The sequence below is a fragment of the Lygodium microphyllum genome, chromosome 7, assembly GCF_053477565.2.
Source record: "Lygodium microphyllum isolate KBCC chromosome 7, Lygodium_microphyllum_v1.1.10, whole genome shotgun sequence".
NCBI lineage: Eukaryota > Viridiplantae > Streptophyta > Polypodiopsida > Schizaeales > Lygodiaceae > Lygodium > Lygodium microphyllum.
The window spans coordinates 38,220,847-38,240,257 of NC_141141.1; the positions used below are offsets into that span (position 1 = coordinate 38,220,847).

Consider the following 19,411-nt stretch of genomic DNA (forward strand, 5'->3'; position numbering starts at 1 on the left):
TTTTTCGTATGAGCACTGTCGCTATTTATGTCACAAATAGCGAGGCCGCTATTTTGCGTTAGAAAGCGCTGTTGCTATGCCTCCGTATCCTTGTAGTGTGTGTATGCATTGCATGTATGCGTACATGTATATATTTGCATGTGGATATGCATGTATGCATGTTTGTAAGTGCATGTTTTATAAGTGTGTATCTATTTTGTTTTTTCAAAACTCTCTCTCTCTCTCTCACTCAAAATTTTCTCACTCATGTATGTTTATATGTATATGAGCATGTATGCATGCATAGGTGCATATGTGTTTTTATAGTATATGTACATTTGTATGTGATTTAAGAATATGTATACATTGTATGAACATGTTTAACTATTAAAATTATTATATTGTTCCATTTGTTCAATTTAAAAAAAAATCAACTCTTATAGTATGTGCACATTCAACCATTAAAATGTCTTATCATGTCTATGTTTAATTAAAAAAGAAATTCATCTCTCTCTCTCTAGGAAAAGAGGAGAGAAAGAGCTACGTACAAAATTTCAAAGATTCACCTAAGACCTTTTCCCTTTGATCATTTCCGTGTTGAATTAAAAGAGAGAGAGAGAGAGAGAGAGAGAGAGAGATGATAAAAAGTGATTATAGTCCCCCACTCACCCATCAAGAAAAAACTCTCTTGATTTCTTGAATTCTAAACTTCTTCTCCTTGTGCCACATAGGCTTGGGAGCTTTCTTGTCGGTTTAAGATTCCCAAAGTAAACCTCTAAATAATATATAGAAAAGATTTATATTTCATTTCATATATCTAATTATAAAAGAAATTAATCTCTCTCTCTCTAGCCACATATAATTTTTCAAAGATTTGGATTTTCCCTTTCCATGATCATATACTGTATTTAATTGAGAGAGAGAGAGAGAGAGAAAGAGAGAGAGAGAGGGGGAGGGGGGTATGTATGTATAAGTGTGTTCAATTGGGTAGAGAATATGATAGAAAACAAATGCACCCCCCAATCTTTTTTTCTTGAGACTTGAATACCAAACTCTTTGTCCTTGTGCCATATTGGCTTGGGAGCAGAGTGGTTGGTTCGGGAGGGATCCCCAAGGCAAAGCTCTAAATAATGTAAAATATAATATAATAATGTAATAATGTAATGTAATGTATAGAATAGAAATAGAAATTGATAGAAGAAGAATAGATAGGCGTGTGCCCCACCACTAAGCCTGTCCATCTGACATGGAGGGAGGGTAATGCCATGCCTAGCTGGAACTAGACTTTGTGGGAAGTCTTGCATGTGAAAAGAACATGATGTAGTGCCTGCGTCCTTAAGCACGGCTGCCTTTACCTTGAAAGTCTAGCCAAGACTCTAGGTGTGACACGTTTATTTCAGACCACCTACCGGTACCCGGAGTTCCCTTGTTACAAGTTACCATCCTCCACCATCAATCATCACCATCACCATCACCAGCGCTTTGTCCTTTCTACCAGGTACTTCTTGCAGAGAGGCACCTCCCTTCCTCGTTCCCAACAGGTCTTGTCATTGTGTGCAATTCCATCCCTCCCCTGTTTTCATCAAGCAGATTTTTTTCCCCTCGTGAAGAGACCCCTCTTTTCTGCTTCTCAGTCGACGAAGCGAGCACAGCTTAGATTGATGACCAGCACATCTTGTTAGGAAATGTAACAAAGATGGCTCTGAAAGATCGCTGTGTTAGCATCACTGCCAAGGAACGGCGATTGGAGCGTCCAAACTCCCGGTAAGCCTGCTTTTTTGTTTCCATTTTGCCTGAAGCTGCTACTCCTAGTTCCCTTTGGTCCAATCTGAATAGAAGTGGTGTTTTGGGAGCTCAATTATCAAGCATTCGTTCGTTCTCAACCACTTATTATGCTCAACAAGCAAATTGATTGATATAGAACTGTTTAATTTTACCTGCTCTTAAGGTATTCTTATATCTGTGTTCCATTTGATCATAAGCTCAACAATGGAGCCATTGGTGCACCACAGTGAGGAGTGAATTATACTGGCCATTAGACTTTTTTAGATGGAGCATCTGTTTGGTGGATCAACGTGAGGACTGATATTAGTATTACCTTATTATCAAGTTGCTAATGTTAACCTATTACCAATTCAACACGCTGCATAGTGCATACGTATCAGTGATTACAGGTTATATTGGATTGATCCGGTAATTTCACTTTACACTTTCAAGTGATTCATCTCTAATAATGGAGTCAATAATAAATTGATCACACAAGAAAATTCTTTGCATTTGCTGGTACTTCCATAATCCATTTCAGCTTGTTTATGTCTAGAGGAGCAATGTACTCATGCAATTAGAATTTAGGACAGAACAACAGTGCTTTAACTCACAGCATGGCCTTATCGTAGCTTAAAGAGGATAAAAATGACATTTATTATTAGTGGGTGTGGTGATAGAAGCATAGAAAGCAGCTATAATAGAGTGTACAACACAAGAGAGAAGAGAGAAAGTACAAGAATAGAGAAACATTGCAAAGGGAGAACTCAAATATATGCTTAGGAAGTGGGATCCATATACCAAACATGAAGTAGTTGTATACAACACTGAGTCATTGGCTACATAGACACTAGCATAGGCTCCCTCTCTCCAACATGACCTACTCTAGGTGATTGCAAGTGATGAATGATCGTGGAAAAGGGAGAAAACAATAAATAGGCAAAAATATGCCTAAATTTGGATAAAGTTGGCCATTAAAAAAAAAATTGGCATAAAATCACAAAAATAGACACTAGAAAAATGCATAAAATATGCTTTTGTCCCCAGTCCACTAAATTACATTTAAACTCACTCATGAGTCGACTAATCTAAGACCCTCTATCAAATCATGGGTGATTTGATACAATAAAATATGATACAATGGCAATAACTCATCATCGTCCATGCAATAGACCATGGATTCCAAGCAATGAGTGGCCAGCCCACCACCAAGGTCCTTGGAGAGAACCTTATGTTGATATCGATTGTACTAGCTCTTGAGAACAGAGAAGAATCATAGCAGTTCTCTATGTTTATCAACAATGCCTTGAAGCCTCTAAGTCTACATAATAATGATTCCCCGCCTTCGGCCAAACCACCAAAGTGTCCGCTCATGTGAGCTTGGACTAGGAGCCAATCCCACTCTTTGTTGTCAAGAAATAGCCCTCATGAACTTGGATGTCAATCCCAGCTCTAGGATTTCAAACAATCGAACTCTAATTGATGTGTAAGGGAAGTCCCTCTTCGAATCTTGTGCACTTGTATACCTGTATAGTTGAGACTCATCGGCCCCATCTCATCACCCTCTCATACTTCCTCTCGGGCATTGGAGAGTTGCGAGGGATGATCTCATCACTTGCACTAGAAAGCAACAGAGGGAGGGATAGGTAGCCCCTTTCTCCTTTCTAAAACAAATGAATCCTTTCACACCTTGGTTGGGGGATTTGAGTTGGAGTTGGAGGAGGATGAGGATGACTCGTAGGAAGAGCCTATATCTTACTTCTTTTTCTTTTCCGTTTGCTTTCTTGAAGCTGTAGTAGCTGCCATGGGAATGTCGAGTCTCAGGATCTCTCCCCCAATTAGAATTAGTGTATCCTTGCAAGCATAAACCATGACCATAAGTTAGTCTGTAATTCTAGGTACACCTTAAATATCTTAACACACGAAGATAAGTAATCCAATGAGACATTTTTGATGCATTAAAATATTGACTAAGCAAACTAATTGAGTATGCAAGATTTGGCCTAGTATGAATCAACCAAAGTAATTTCCCTACAATAGAACAATAGGTGTGAGTATCAAAAGGCAGACCCGAGATATCCTTATGTAGATGGACAGTGGAATCAAGAGGCATGACCATTGGCCATGTCTGATTAGCGCAATACCATTCCACCAGTTGTAGGGTGTACTTCTGCTGTGATAGAAAGACACTTCCCTCGGATCTAACAAATCTCTAACATGGGGATATGAAATTTTGAGATGCTCTTACCTTGCCGATAACATTTGATTAATATATTAATCAAATGTGTACGGTTGTTTAGCACATGTGATGCACATGGCAGTTATTTTATGGTAATAGACCAAGGATCTCGACAATGCAGTGGGTGTCAAAGGAAATAGTTGTAATAAGTTATGTCTACAAGTACTAGCTAGTACTCGATGTCAGATTTGGGCCTAGACCAATTTATTGGCCACTAATATCAGTGTGGTGACATTAGAGACTAAATGTTAATTAATTAATTAATGCTAGTTTAAGGGTCAATAACTGCCCACGGATACTTGAAAGACAAATTGGCTAGCCAATTTAATCATTGACTAGCGAAATTAAATTTTTAAGCACTAATATTAAAGTAATTTTCAGAATTAATATTTTAAAAATTAATTTAATAATCTAGATAATACTGAAAAATAGGATTAGAAGGTTGTTACTTGGCAAAACTTGCCCATGCAAGTGGGAAAAACACTTTTAGGGGTTGGTGGAAGTATATTCTAGCCATTGTGAGAGAGAACGCAGCTATTAGGGAGTAAGGAGATGCTGTGATGTGATTTGTAGCCACCATGGACCAGTTCTACAGCAAGTGACCGCAATTTGGAGCCCTCTAGAAGCAAGTGACAGCAACCCAAGGTCCCTCTAGTGCAGGTGACAACATACAAGAGGGGACAATAGTCTTTTTGGTGGTCCTAAGTTTAGGTGACATCTTCCATGGCTGTTTGAGTAGGGTAGTAGCAGTTTTTCAACATTTCTTGCGATGAAACTCTGAAATTTCTCTCTACAATATTCTCTTTCATCCCCCAATCCAACAGTTTGAGCAATCACAGGAAAAGATTTTGATCAATTTTTGCTATTGTAAATCCTAATTTATAGCAGAAATTAGGGTTTGGACAACCGCCTTTGGGATGCATTGTAACGGGATTTTATGTTTACAGTGTGAAAAATGGAGATGTTGTGGATCATGTAGGTTTGCATACTTGGTCTACATGAGCTTTAGGATAGGTTACAGGACATAAAACAGTGACTCTTTAAGTTCATTTTGCTCGGATGTCATTTAGTTGGACAAGTCCAATTGGTTTGAGCATGGGACATGGTATATGCCTTTGTTAATGACTTAGGTAACTTAAGTGTGCCTTATGAAACTTAGTGGTTATGTGGATGAAGAGCAAGGGCTTCAGTGTGTTTTTCAGCGCATTTCACGGGCGTGGACTGTAGGGAGAGAGCTGGAACAGCTGGACCATAGGAGGAGCTTTCAAGGCATGCAGCTCAAGCTCAACTCAAGGGGAATGGTCAAGATTAATTCCATAAAGGTAAAGTGTGATTTTGCCATGCATTTTGGGGGGAGAGGAAGAGAGCTATGGTGCTGTCTTGAACAAGGAAAAACAGGGAATCCATGACCAGCGAGGTCTCTTCTTGCTTCATCTTCATTCTTAGGGCTTTTCTTGATGCCTAGAGCTTGGTCCTTGCTCCTGGGATCTAGTGTACCACTTGGGACAACCAAAGGTGTGATTTTTCTTGGTCTATGGGCTGTTTTGGACTGTTCAAAACTGTCATAAACAGGGCAGCCCACAGTCCACTCAATTTGGGGGAGTTTGCAAGTGATCTAAGTGAATGTATGTATTGGATGCGGTCCCTAAACAACAGGGCAACCTTGGGCATTCATTAGAGAGGCTTATGATTGGATTTGTATGCGTTTTGGAGCCTTGATTGAGGGTTGGAATACATTGTTATTGACAGGGCTGAAGTGCTTCTTTAGCTTTGATAGGGATTTGACAAGAGCATTTGATATGTGTCTTGGTTGTAGTGGCTTCTACCACTACTAGTTTGAAGTTTACATGTAATTTTGAGGTGAATACCTATAGCAGTCAATGGATGGCAGCAACATGGATCATGGATTATGATCATGGATTATGTTATGTATTTGTGTATGAGCTGAGCTATTGTCTCAGTGTGTCTTTGGCTTCAACCCACCCTTATTTGGACGTATTTGGTTATGAGCTGATATCTTTCATGTATGATAGGATGTTGAAATAAATTGATAGGCTTCACCTCTATTAGTTTTCTTTTACATCTTCTATTTCTTCAAACCCCTTCTCTTTCATCTATTGCTCTCCCTGAATCTCCCTTCACCCTACTGTCTCTTATCCTTGTGGTAGATCTTCAAACCCAAACGCTCCAACAGCATGCTTAGAATTGAGAGCTTAGGACTTGAGTTTTAGTAGTTGAAATGGAGAAATTTCAAGGAGATTCAGGAGGCCAACTAGCCAATATTTGATTTGGGGTTGAATTTGTCTTTCAAAGAGAAGGGTGAAGGGTGATTTCCAAGCAAACCAAGGGGTAAATTGGTTTGGAGACTTGCTTGCCAATTTTGACAGCAAGAAGCCCTTGGATTACCCTTGGAATAGCGGAGATTAGAGGATCTCAGTTGTACTCCTTTCATTTGCAATATAAGATAAAGAAATATTGCAAGGGGTGCCAATTTTGGGGTCAATAGGGTGTCCAATGTCCAAGATTAAAGTGGTAAAGTTTGCGTTTTTAGTTTATGTGAATTTTATGCTTGCTGTAATTAGTACTTAGTTAGGATATTGACCATCCTATCCGAGGAGAAAGGTTGGTTTAATCTCCATCCCAAGAAATAAGAGAATAGGTCATCTTGAATGTAGCACAAAACTTTGTCTTAATTTTTGCGATGGCTGCAGAATTTCAGCCAGTGAGTAACATATCATTAACATATAGGAGAATCTAGTTGATCCGTGCACTAGTGGTGTACATATATAGATTTGGATAATACGGGTGTAGATTGGTATCCATGAGTCTGTAAGAACTCGTCCATCCTATGGTTCCAAGACCTTGGCACTTGCTTCAGCGAATAAAGACTTTTTGTAAGCGAAATACCTTGTCATTCTGGTTAGTGGAAGAAAAGCTGGGAGGTCGCTCCACATAGACTTTCTCCCTCAAATAACTGTTTAGAAAGGCGCTTTTGAAGTCCATCTGATAGATCGGCCAATTGTAGTGAGTGGCGAGCACAACCAACAAATGAAATGATGTGAATTGAGGAGTAGGTGCGAAGGTTTCCTCATAGTCAATCCCATGCTTTTGCTTGAAACCTCGCACTACAAGGTGAGCCTTATATTTGTCCAAAGTACCATCAGCCTTTAGCTTGGTCCTAAGAATCCACTTCGTTCCGATGATTGGCTTGTGATGAGGATGATCCACCAATGTTCAAGTTCCATTTTTATCAAAATTATTCAGTTCCTTCTTCGTTGCCTTATGCCATAGAGGGACTTGGAGAGCCTCTTACCAGCTTAGAATGTGCAATGTAATCGGCTGTAAACAACGATGCACATGAAGCCTGAGGGGCGAGCCAAGCAGATCTTGTAGGGCCGTTCGGAGTGGAATCCAGTGGAAGAATCCCCAAATTCCACATGGTTTTTCGATATCAATGAGGTAATGGGTCTCGCAGAGGAGGCTTGGGAGCTGAAATTGTTAGACTGCAGCGATACGGAAGCGTAGGACAAAGACTGAGAGAGAGTGAACACAGAGAGAGAAGAGAGAGAGAGAGAAAAGGAGACAGCATAAACACAGAAAATCTGCGGTGTAGTATGCTGTATAAGAGTGCAGAAATACACAAGGGGGCAAAGGAAATATTTGCGTATGTCTCCAACTTGATGACCTCGATCTTCGTTAGCCCGAGCACAGTCTGTCTCAGCCAACAGATCTCAAAATCAAAATCTGAAATCACTGAATAATGATAATGGCTGGAGTGTGCCATCAACTGGCTATAAATAGCCAAAAAGTTGTAGGAAAATAATATAAAAACTGTACAATTGCAACGTGTTCTGTCCGACTGCAGGTTGCCATGTGATGTCAAAAGATGACATACCAGCGAGACAGTAGGGTTTGCAGGGAGGAACACGGATTAAACTCGGCAAACATGGAGAAGAGAAGAGAAGAGAGAAGAAACTCTGATGAATGGAATGATGAAGTTCCGAATCATGGAGTGAATGTGATATAAGGGAACAAGGGTGCCGTAGCACAAGGAAGATGATGAAGACAGCCACGAACCACGAACCGCAATGTCCTCCCGAAGGGGTGTGAGGGTAGTGGAGAGGTTGGAGAGAAGAGGTGACGGACTGAATGAATCAGCTGTAAGGAATGAATGAGAGAGTGGTCTATAAATAGGCACAGTCAGTCTAGGATGGCGCCTCTTTTTGGGGCTGCAACCCTAAACACAAAACGCAGAAACGCAAAAACGCAAACTGCGGGTGAAGGGTTTCTCAACACCCCCTCTCAGGCCCAAAAAGGGAAACAAGAGAAGAGTGAGGTGGAGATGCAATGCTGCATGCTGAAGAATGATCATGCTGCAGGTGCCACTTGGACAGTGTCCCTCGTGGGGAAATTGTTCACTTGCCCAAGCGCCCCAATACAAAGATAATGAAAACATGCAATGCATAGGAGGAATGTTGGACTTTGTGTGGTGCCGAGAACCATAAGAATATGACCGTATTCGATCTCGGGAGGTGGCTCCATGCTGACCAAGTGACCAAGGCAAGAAGAAGAGGAGGAAGAAGATGTAGAGGATCCCTAAGGTCCAAGATTTCCATCGGAAAGGGAACTTGCAGTAAAGAACAGTAGACAGAGTGAACTGGAGAACCCGAAACTCAATCTCGGGAGAGAAGCCACTAGCTCCGTGTATCCATGCTAGAAGGAATACGAAGGCCTTGTCACCAAGTCGCGGCGGAACCTTCGAGGTCCCGATCTGGGTGGTACTTGAAGATCCTAGATATCAGTAGAAGAGATGACTGGTTGAAGACAGCCACCCCAAGAAAGTAGAGGATGGGTGAAGAGCTACATGTGGAGTAGGTTCCCTCTCTGATATGGGAGGTGGAGGGGCCCTCCGCTGAAGGCGAGGAAGAAGTAGATGCCCCCTTTGAGGGCAAAGAAATAACATCCCCGTGTGAATCCCCCTTTGAAGTAGATAGGGAATCCAAAAACTCATGGATCACGGACTTTGAAATGTCAGATGACGAAGAAAGTGCAGCCGGTCAGGCCGAAGAAGGTATCTGGGGTGCCGAAGAGCTCCCAGAGGTAGCCTCTCGAACCTGAGTAGTCGAGGGTGGGGAAGGGTGGGGCTCAGAATGAGCAAGAGGTGGGCAACAGTCGCTCTCTCTCAGGGGAGCAGACTGGGTAGCCGAAGGAGTCGAGTAGCCACTGTCTCTCGAAGGAGCAGACTGACGATGAGACGGTATCAAACAATAACTGTCTCTTGATGGAGCGGACTGCAAATCCGTAGGTTGTGGAAGCCACAGTACGTGAAAATAAGTGGGAGAAGACTCTTGTTGGCATTGCGACGATCTCCAGGAGGTCGTAGTGCCAATCGATCCTCCATATGCTAGAAAGGACTTAGTGCGTATCGGATGTGTCTTATTACCTTGAGCATAGTACTCTGATAGCCGATGCAGAATGATCTCTGTGGCCCAGAAAGGAGAGGTGGCACAAGGAGTGCCTGGTGGAAGACGCATGTACTCCGGAGGGGTGGGAGCAAAGGTCCAAGTCGGCAAGCATTAGTGGTGTGGCCAGTGATGCCACAGTAGGAGCACCCAGGAGTCTGGTCATCTGTTGGTAAAGAAGCCATGGATTCAAGTGTGCCTTGTTGAAGAAGGAAGAGATCAGCCACCATGAACCACGAAGCGCAATATTCGCCTCAAGGGGTGTGAGGGCAGTGTGAAGCACGAATCGCAATGTCCGCCTCAAGGGGTGGGAGGGTAGTGGAAGGGCTGGAAGTGAGCTGCCAGTGGGAGGAGGATGTGACCAGCAGTAAGAGGTTGCAACCAGTAGGAAAACGTAGGTGAGGAGAGAGAAAGACTAAAAACACAGGCAGCAGGAGAGAGAAAGGCTAGAAACGGAGCCTGCAGGAGAGAGAAAGACTGAAAATGCAGGTAGGACAGCCTGTAGGAGAGAGAAAGACTGAAAACGTAGAAAAAAAACAGCAGCAGCAGTCAATATGCTGAAATCAGCTCTGAACAGTGTGTGATAGGCTGGAAACAGGCGCCAAACTCTTCTAGACAGCAATGGCCAGCTTGGACCGCGATGTCCTTTGCGTCCGGGGTGTGGGCAGCAAGCTGAAATACCTGAAATCTGCAAAAACGAGATTGTTTTTTGAATGGAGAGTGATCAGCAATAGTCGCTTTGCTATAAACAGCTGCAAATTGTGGGTGGAAGGCTGGAAACAGTTGCTAGACTGTAGATGACAGCAAGGGATAGCTAAGACTGCAATGTCCTCTGCGAAAGGGGTGTAGGTGGCAAGCTGGAAACTCTTGAAATCTGCAAAAACAAGATTTTGATGCAGCGGAAGAAGAAGAGAAGTGGAAGCCGAACCCGCCACCGGTCTTTGCCTTCATTGGAGTGGAGGATCTTTGCCATTGTTTGATCAGATCCAGCTCTGATACCATGTCAAAAGATGACGTACCGACGAGACAGTAGGGTTTGCGGGGAGGAACACGGAGTAAACTCGGCAAACATGGAGAAGAGAAGAGAAGAGAGAAGAAACTCTGATGAATGGAATGATGAAGTTCCGAATCATGGAGTGAATGTGATACAAGGGAACAAGGGTGCCGTAGCACAAGGAAGATGATGAAGATAGCCACGAACCACGAACCGCAATGTCCTCTTGAAGGGGTGTGAGGGTAGTGGAGAGGTTGGAGAGAAGAGGTGATGGACTGAATGAATCAGCCATAAGGAATGAATGAGAGAGTGGCCTATAAATAGGCACAGTCAGTCTAGGATGGTGCCCCTTTTTGGGGCTATAAACCCTAAACGCAAAACGCAGAAACGCAAAAACGCGAAGTGCGGGTGAAGGGTTTCTCAACACGTGGCACCTGTGCAGATTGTTGACGTGGTTGCTGAGGTGGCTGATGACATCCGTCTGTCCAGGAAATGACTGTCTAACACCCCCTCTCAGATCCTGGACGGGTCACAAGACTGAGGGATCTGGAATGCTGTTGAAGAAGAGCTTGGGGAAGCGCCTTTGTGAACAAATTTGCAAGATTATCCTCCGTCTTGCAATACTCCACATCAATGGTCCCATCCAGAAGCTTCTCCCGAATGAAGTGATACTGGATCTTAATGTGCTTTGTCCGGGCATGGAATACAAGATTCCAAAGCCACACAACGTCACATGTGGTGGAAGATGTAGCCCGATACTCCGCCTTAGTAGAAGAAAGGGCTACTGTGGTTTGCTTCTTGCTACTCCAAGAGATAACACTTGTACCTAAGTTAAAACAGTAGCCTATAGTAGACCATCGATGGTCCACATCGCCAGCCCAATCCGAGTCACTCCAACCTGCAAGAACCAGATTGGAAGCATCTGTACTTGCGGGATAAGAAACCCCTAAGTTAGAGGTCCCCCTCAAATACCGAAGAATCCTTAGGGCAGCTTGCCAATGCACTTGTTTGGGTTCCGTCATGAACCCTGCCAAAAGACCCATAGCAAAACAAAGATCAACACGAGTGTTGAAAAGCCAAATCAAGGATCCAATCAACTGACAGTAGCGTGAAGCATCCATCACGGGAGAATCTGAGTGTGAATTGGCCTTTCAATTCGGATCCATAGGAGTAGTAATGGGCCGACAAGTCGCCATCTCAAAAGTCACGAAGAGCTTTTGAATGTACCTCTGCTGAGAGATGAAAATCCCCCTATGAGAGTGATAAATCTTGTGACCCAAGAAGAAATGAAGAAACCCCAAATCCGTCATCTTGAATGCTTGATGTAAAGCTGTCTTGGTCTCTCGGACCTTCTGTACATGATCCCCTGTCAAAATCAAATCATCAACATACAACACAAACAACACACGACCAAGCTCGGAAGTGTGCACATAAAGTTGCGGATCGGCCTTGGAGCTCCGATATCCCAACTTCGGCTGAAGAAACGAGTCAATCTTCTTGTTCCATGCATGCGGAGCCTGCTTGAGGCCATACAAGGCCTTCTTCAACTTGTAAACTTTTCCATCCGAGGATCCAAAGCCAGGAGGCTGCTCAACATAGACCTCCTCCTGCAAGTCACCATTTAGAAAGGTCGACTTCACATCCAATTGATAAACAGGCCATCTCCTATAGCCAGCCAAGGCAAGAACAACTCGAATAGTCACCATACGAGCAGCGGGGGAAAAAGTATCATGGAAATCAATACCTGGGCGTTGAGCAAAACCTTTAGCAACAAAGTGAGCCTTGTGCTTGTCCAAAGAACCATCGCTAAGGTACATGGTCTTGAAGACCCACTTGACACCAATCACCTTCTTGTGAGAGGGACGAGGCATAAGAGACCAAGTGCCATTCCTCTCAATAGCCTCCAACTCGGCTTCCATGGCCTTCTGCCAATGATCAGACTGCAAAGCCTCCTTCACTGAAGTGGGCTCTCGATTCTGCATAATACGAGTTAGTAAACAATAGTTGGAGCAGACAAGCTCCGAAGAATTTACCCGATTCCTCCGTGACCTATGCGGTCTATCTTGCGGTTCCCACTCCTCAGGGACCCCCTCCATCCTTGAATCTCGAAGTGTGTCACGGGCCCAACGAGGAGGAGGACGAAACTCTCTCCGAAACTCTCCCCGTCGCTCTCCATCTGCTGAAGACTCAGGAATATCCACCAGCGGAAGCTCCTCGGGGATGGCCGGTGGAAGAGAAGACTCTGAATCCGAAGAAAAATCTCCGTCAAGAGGCTCTGGCTCCAAAGAAACTGTCTCGGGAGCCCAACTCTTCCCTGGATCTCCAAGGACAGGGTGCTCCTTATCCCCCTCTGTGGCCGCTACTTCCACGAACCGCACATCTCAGCTCGTGTAGATATCGTGTAGATAACCTTGGGATTGGGAGCTATAGCCAACAAAAACCTGTCGTCGGGAAGCCGCCTCGAACTTATCACGCTGCGTCTTCGGAATGTGCACATAGGCGTCACACCCAAAGATCCTGAAATAAGAGACATCAGGCTTAGTCCCGAAGTAAGCCTCAAAAGGTGTCATCTTGTTAACGGCCGAAGTGGGAGATCGATTAAGGATGTGAACTGCGGTAGCCACTGCCTCGGCCCACAGAAACTGAGATGTCCGTCGGTGCTCCATCATGGTGCGTGCCATCTCGATCACACTTCGTTTCTTCCGCTCCAAAATGCCATTCTCTTGGGGAGTGTTGGTGTTAGTAAACTTTTGGTGAATGCTCCTATCTGCACAAAAATGAGCAACCTAATTAGACATAAATTCACCTCCCTTGTTTGAACGCAAGGTCTTCAGTCACCGGCCAGAACGGTTCTCCTCAAAGAGAAGCCAATCCTTGAAATGAGAGAAAGCTTCCGATTTCAAAGTCAAGAAATAGGCCCAAGTCATCTTGTTGTAGTCATCTACAATCAACATGAAGTACAAGCTCCCCTTCAGGGACTCGGTCCTTATCGAGCCACAAAGATCCGTAGATACAAGCTCCATGGGTGAAGTAGACCGCCTAGAAGCTTTGTTGGGAATCGCATCCCGATGCAATTTCCCATGAATGCAGGAGACACATGGTTGATGGCTGACCACTATGTCCGGCAAGCTTTGGACAAACGACCCTCGTGACGCCTTCCGAAGGTACTCGTAGTTCAAATGGCCAAACCGAGCATGCCATAGCTCGGACTGTGTCTGAGAAGTAAGAAGAAGAGAGTAAGAGCTGAAGAAGACTTCAATTTGTAGACTCCATTCTCCTCATACCCTGCAGAGAGAACCTTTCTCGATCCAGGATTAAGAACCCGAACAGTATCACTGTCAAACTCCACCAAGAGACCAAGAGCACAAATCTTATGAACCGAAAGTAAATGATACCTCAATCTTGGCACATGCAACAGCTCAGAGGTGTGGGTACCACCATGTCCATCTGGAATAAGCTGCATCTCACCCCGCGAAGCAATAGACATAGAAGAGCTGTCTCCAATGAGAATCTGCCAACGCGAAGGTCGCAAATGGGCAACACCAATGGAAGGAGTCATGTGCCGTGAGGCACCACTGTCCACAATCCACTCTCGAGCTTGGGGAGCTGTCATCACAACATTAGAAGTTGTTGGTGTAGAGTCCTCAATGACTGCTAAGGATAGAAAAGCAGCTGATGAGGGTGCAGCCATTGCTCGAGAGTCCTTCATGTCCTTCTTCTTGGTATCCTTCTTGTCTTTGTCGGGGCAATCCTTCTTCCAGTGACCGGTCTTTCCACAAATATGGCAAGTTGATTCCTTCTCCTTGTTTTTCTTGGATTTGTTGTCCTCCTTCTCTTTTGGTCCTTCCCCTTCTTCTGAGAGGCTTGACCAACCAATGCCTCCGATTTGGAAGCATTCTGTTCCTTTAATTGTTTCTCTTGCTCCAAGACCATAGGAACCAACTCTTCCCATCGAAGAGTCGACTCCTGCCCTGAAGCAATAAGAGCAGAATAAAAAGTACTGAATCGTGGCGGCAACTGGGATAGTAAAGTGATCGCCATGTCTTCGGAGGAAATAGGCTTCCCCGCATTTTGAACCTGCATTTGAAGCTGCCGAAGCTTGTTGATGTGTTCCCGAAGCGAAGAAGACTTATTTATGAACAAAGTCCGCATCTGCACCTCCAAAGAAACCCTCTTCATCAGGGTCATCCGGTTGTACATCTAGTCGAGCTCCAGCCATATCTCACGACCCACCGTCAAGTGGTCGATGTGAGCTATCACAGCTGTGGTGCAAGACAGAAACAGAAAAGATCGAATCTTGGCATTCAGTTTGTCCCAATGAGACTGGGCCTTGATCAACTCCGCACGATCATTGGAAGAGAGTTTGGACTCATCCCTCACCGAGGGCCTGTTAATCTCCTCCATCACCAGTTCCGCCAAATCATGAGACTCTAAAATGGCCAACATCATCACCCGCCAGATGCGGTAATTGTCACCATCAAGCTTTTGATCCGTTGGAAGAGCCGGTAGGACAGGCACCTTCCTGTCCATGATCGCTTGGAACTCCAAATCAGTCTCTGTAGACACGTTAACCTGCAATGCCTGCACAAACGCAAAAGTAGCCCCCTTTGATTGTGAAAACGCAGCCTTCTAGGACTGATTCCTCTGCTGCCCAAACCTTCTTCACCCGCCGGAGGCGATGAAAAGGTAAAATCTGCAATGGAAGGCCTCAAATGCAGCCGTCCTCCCCTTCGAACAGCAATTACCTGCAGCAAATTCACTGATTAGACTCCTTTCCCGCACGCCCACGCTCACTTCAGCCTTGATCCGACGCGCAGCCCTCCCGCTCACCCTCGAAACCTGGAAATGCAGCCTTGTGTCACACTGAAATCTCCTCTTCAGATCGGTTCAGCCCTCAGTCAGTCCATCTTCACTGCTTTGATACCATGTTAGAGTGCATCGATGCGGAAGCGTAGGACAAAGACTGAGAGAGTAAACACAGAGAGAGAAGAGAGAGAGAGAGAAAAGGAGACTGTAAACGCAGAAAATTTGCGGTGTAGTATGCTGTATAAGAGTGCAGAAATACACAAGGGGGCAGAGGAATTTTCTGCGTATGTCTCCGACTTGATGACCTTGATCTCCGTCAGCCCGAGCACAGTCTGTCTCAGCCAACAGATCTCAAGATCAGAATCTGAAATCACTGAATAATGATAATGACTGGAGTGTGCCACCAATTGGCTATAAATAGCCAAAAAGAAAAGAATGCCTAGCACCAGGTCGACTGCAGGAAAATAATATAAAAACTGTCCGATTGCAGCCTGTCCTGTCCGACTGCAGGCTGCCATGTGGCACTTGCGCAGATGGCTAACGTGGCTGTTGACGTGGTTGCTGACATGGCTGCTGACATCCGTCTGTCCAGGAAATGACTGTCTAACAGAAATACATCCGTCTGTTCAGGAAATGACTGTCTAACAGAAATATCTGCAAGAAGGTTTGGATTGGTCGGGCAGTAGACCTGGCATAGTAGGCACGATCTCAAATGATGTGAGTAAGGTGAGGACGAAGAGTTTGGTACAGAAGATTGCACTATTTCTCTCATCAAAGATGACATCTCTTCTAATGATCACCTTGTTTGTCCGAGGATCGAACAAATGGTAGGCTTTTGTTTTGGAAGAATAGCCCACGAAGATCAAGATATTTGTTGGAGGGGTGAGCTTGCCTATCTTGTCATTAGGAGTGTGCGTATAAGCATAATTGCAAAAAACTCTAAAGTATGAAATAATAGGTCGAGAGCCAAAAAATTCCTGGTACAGAGTCTTTTTAGGGACCGTTGTAGTCAAACATCAGTTAAGGATGTACACTAAAGTGTTAACAGCCTCAACCCAAAAGATGCTCATCAAGGAGCTTTGCTGCGAATAGCATAGAGTGTGTCATATTTAGGACTGTCTGGTTACCACACTTTTTGACTCCATTTTGTGTGGAAGAGTTGGTAGAGGTGAGTTGGTATGCAATGCTGTGCTCCTATAGAAACTTAGAAAACTTGTGGGAGGTAAATTCGTCACCAAAATCAATCATAGTATCCACACAATGACCAGTCTCGTTATGAACCGGTAGCATCCAAGCACTAAAATAAGTGAAGGCATCTAACTTGTGCTTTAGGAAGTATACCTACATCTATCTAAAGAAATTATCCGCTATAAAAAAAAAGTATAGCGTGCCATTTAAGGCAGGAGTGGATGTGGGACCACAAAGATCTACATGAATGAGCCTAAGGGATTCCATAGTATGAGTGATAGATTGCTGAGAGAAGGGTGTACGATGCTGCTTATGTAGCTGACATGCTTTACAAACCTCTTAGGATGGTTTTAGGTGTGGAAGGCCCTCAACCATTTGTTGATACGACAACTCATAAAGAGAGTCATAGCCAAGATGTCCTAAGCGAAAATGTCAAAGACGCTCAGAGTTCGTGGACACCCATGTGGTGTGTCAGAGAATGTTGCCGAAGGAGAGCCTGAGGAAGCGCCTTCGTAAACAAATCCGCAAGATTATCCTCCGTCTTGCAATACTCCACAGTGATGGTCTCATCCAGAAGCTTTTCTCGGATGAAGTGGTACTGAATCTCAATGTGCTTCGTCCGGGCATGAAAAACAGGGTTCCTCGCCAAGGCAATGCAACTCTCATTGTCACATCGCAGCAATGTAGGACGAGTCTGGGGGCACCCAAGCTCCTCCAACAATCTCTGAAGCCACACAACCTCGCATGCGGTGGAAGACGCGGCCCGATACTCCGCCTCAATAGAGGAAAGGGCTACCGTGGGCTGCTTCTTGCTACTCCATGAAATAACACCTGCACCCAAAGTAAAGCAGTAACCTGTTGTAGACCGTCTGTGGTCCACGTCACTGGCCCAATCCGAGTCGCTCCAACCTGCAAGTACGAGATCTGACCCATCTGTCCCCGTGGGGTAATGAATCCCCAAATCAGACGTCCCCCTCAGATACCGAAGTATCCTCTGAGCAGCCTGCCAATGCACCGTCTTAGGTTCACTCATGAACCCTACCAAGAGCCCAACAGCAAAACATAGATCAACCCTGGTGTTGAGAAGCCAAATCAAGGACCCTATCAACTGTCGATAGCGGGACGCATCCGCCAAAGGAGAAGCTGAATGGGAAGTGGCCTTCCAGTTCGGATCCATAGGAGTAGAGAGGGCCCGACAATCTTCCATCTCAAAAGACACCAAGAGCTCCTGTACATATCTCTGTTGGGAGAGAAAGATCCCCCTCTGAGACTGATAAATCTCATGGCCTAAAAAGAAATGGAGTAGCCCCAAATCCGTCATCTCGAACGTCCGATGTAAAGCTGACTTTGTCTCCTGGACCTGCTGTGCATCATCACCTGTGACAATCAAATCATCAACATATAATACAAACAGCACACAACCATCCTCGGAAGTGTGAACATACAGCTGCGGATCGGCCTTGGACCGCCAATATCCCAACTGAGACTGGAGGAACGAATCAATCTTCTCGTTCCATGCACGCGGGGCCTGCTTGAGGCCATACAGGGCCTTCTTCAACCTGTAGACTTTCCCATCTGAAGAACCAAAGCCAGGAGGCTGCTCAACATAGATCTCCTCCTTCAAATCACCATTCAGGAAGGCCGACTTCACATCCAACTGATAAACAGGCCATCTCCTATGGCCAGTCAAAGCAAGAACAGCTCTAATGGTTGCCATACGAGCTGTGGGGGCAAAGGTGTCATGACAGTCAATCCCTGGGCACTGGGCAAAACCCTTAGCAACAAGGCGAGCCTTGTGCTTATCCAAAGTACCATCACTGAGATATTTGGTCTTGAAGACCCACTTGACTCCAATCACCTTCTTCTTCAGGGGGCGTGGCACAAGTGACCAAGTGCCATTCCTCTCAATAGCCTCCAACTCAGCTTCCATAGCTTTCTTCCATGGGGCGGACTGTAAAGCCTCCTTTACGGAGGTGGGCTCTCGATCCTGCATAACACGGGACATCAAACAATAATTGGAGCAAACAAGCTCCGAAGAATGCGTCTGGTGTCTCCGTGACCGCCGCGGACCATCCTGCGGTCCCCACTCCTCAGGAACCCCCTCGATCCCTGAATCACGGAGTGTGTCACGGGCCCAGCGAGGAGGAGGCCGAACCTCCCCTCGTCGTTCTCCATCAGCAGAAGACTCTGGAATATCCACCGGTGGTAACTCCTCAGAGGTGTCCGGTGGAACAATAGACTCTGTGTCAGAAACAGAATCATAATCAAAAGGTACGGGCTCCAGTGGAACTGTAAAAGGAGCCCAACTCTCCCCTGGATCTCCAAGAACGGGATGCTCCTCACCCGTTGAAGAAGCCAGAACCTCTACAAACCGGACATCACGGCTAGTGTACACATCCCGCTTGTCGGGATCATACAGTCGGTAGCCTTGGGACTGGGAGCTGTAGCCAACAAATACCTGTTTGCGGGAAGCCGCTTCAAATTTATCACGGTGAGCCTTGGGAATGTGAACATAGGCATCACACCCAAAGACTCGAAAGTAAGAAACATCTGGCTTCGTCCCAAAATAAGCCTCAAATGGAGTCATCCCTTCCACGGCCGAAGTAGGGGATCGATTAAGAATGTGGACTGCAGTAGCCACAGCCTCGGCCCATAGAACCTGAGGGGTCTGTCAGTGCTCCATCATGGTGCGCGCCATCTCGATCACACTGCGGTTCTTCCGTTCTAGAATACCATTTTCTTGAGGAGTATTGGTATTGGCAAACTCCTGGTGAATTCCTCTATCTGCACAAAACCGAGCAAATTCATTAGACACAAATTCACCTCCCTTGTCGGATCGCAAGGTCTTCAACTTCCGGCCTGATCGGTTCTCCTCAAAGAGAAGCCAATCCTTGAAGTGCGAGAAAGCTTCTGACTTTAGTGCCAAAAAGTAGGCCCATGTCATCCTGCTGTAGTCATCCACGATCAGCATGAAGTATG

At 45.1% G+C, this 19,411-nt stretch overlaps 1 protein-coding gene across 5 annotated transcripts in view; it reads left to right on the top strand.

Annotated features, from left to right (window-relative positions):
* Nucleotides 1-1,332: 1,332 nt before the first annotated feature.
* LOC148033358 (U-box domain-containing protein 4-like) overlaps nucleotides 1,333-19,411 on the top strand; it is a 54,437-nt gene continuing 36,358 nt past the window's right edge. For 2 of the 5 annotated variants that reach the window (XR_015691302.1, XM_087681268.1), the window contains exon 1: nucleotides 1,336-1,743. Coding sequence is in view for 3 of the 5 variants with exons in the window: in XM_087681268.1 (XP_087537394.1) it covers nucleotides 1,676-1,743 (68 nt within the window). In the remaining 2 variants the exon portion in view is untranslated. Of the gene's footprint in view, nucleotides 1,744-19,411 lie in introns of all 5 variants that reach the window. The other 3 variants (XM_087681269.1, XM_087681270.1, XM_087681271.1) reach the window with 3 other exon arrangements.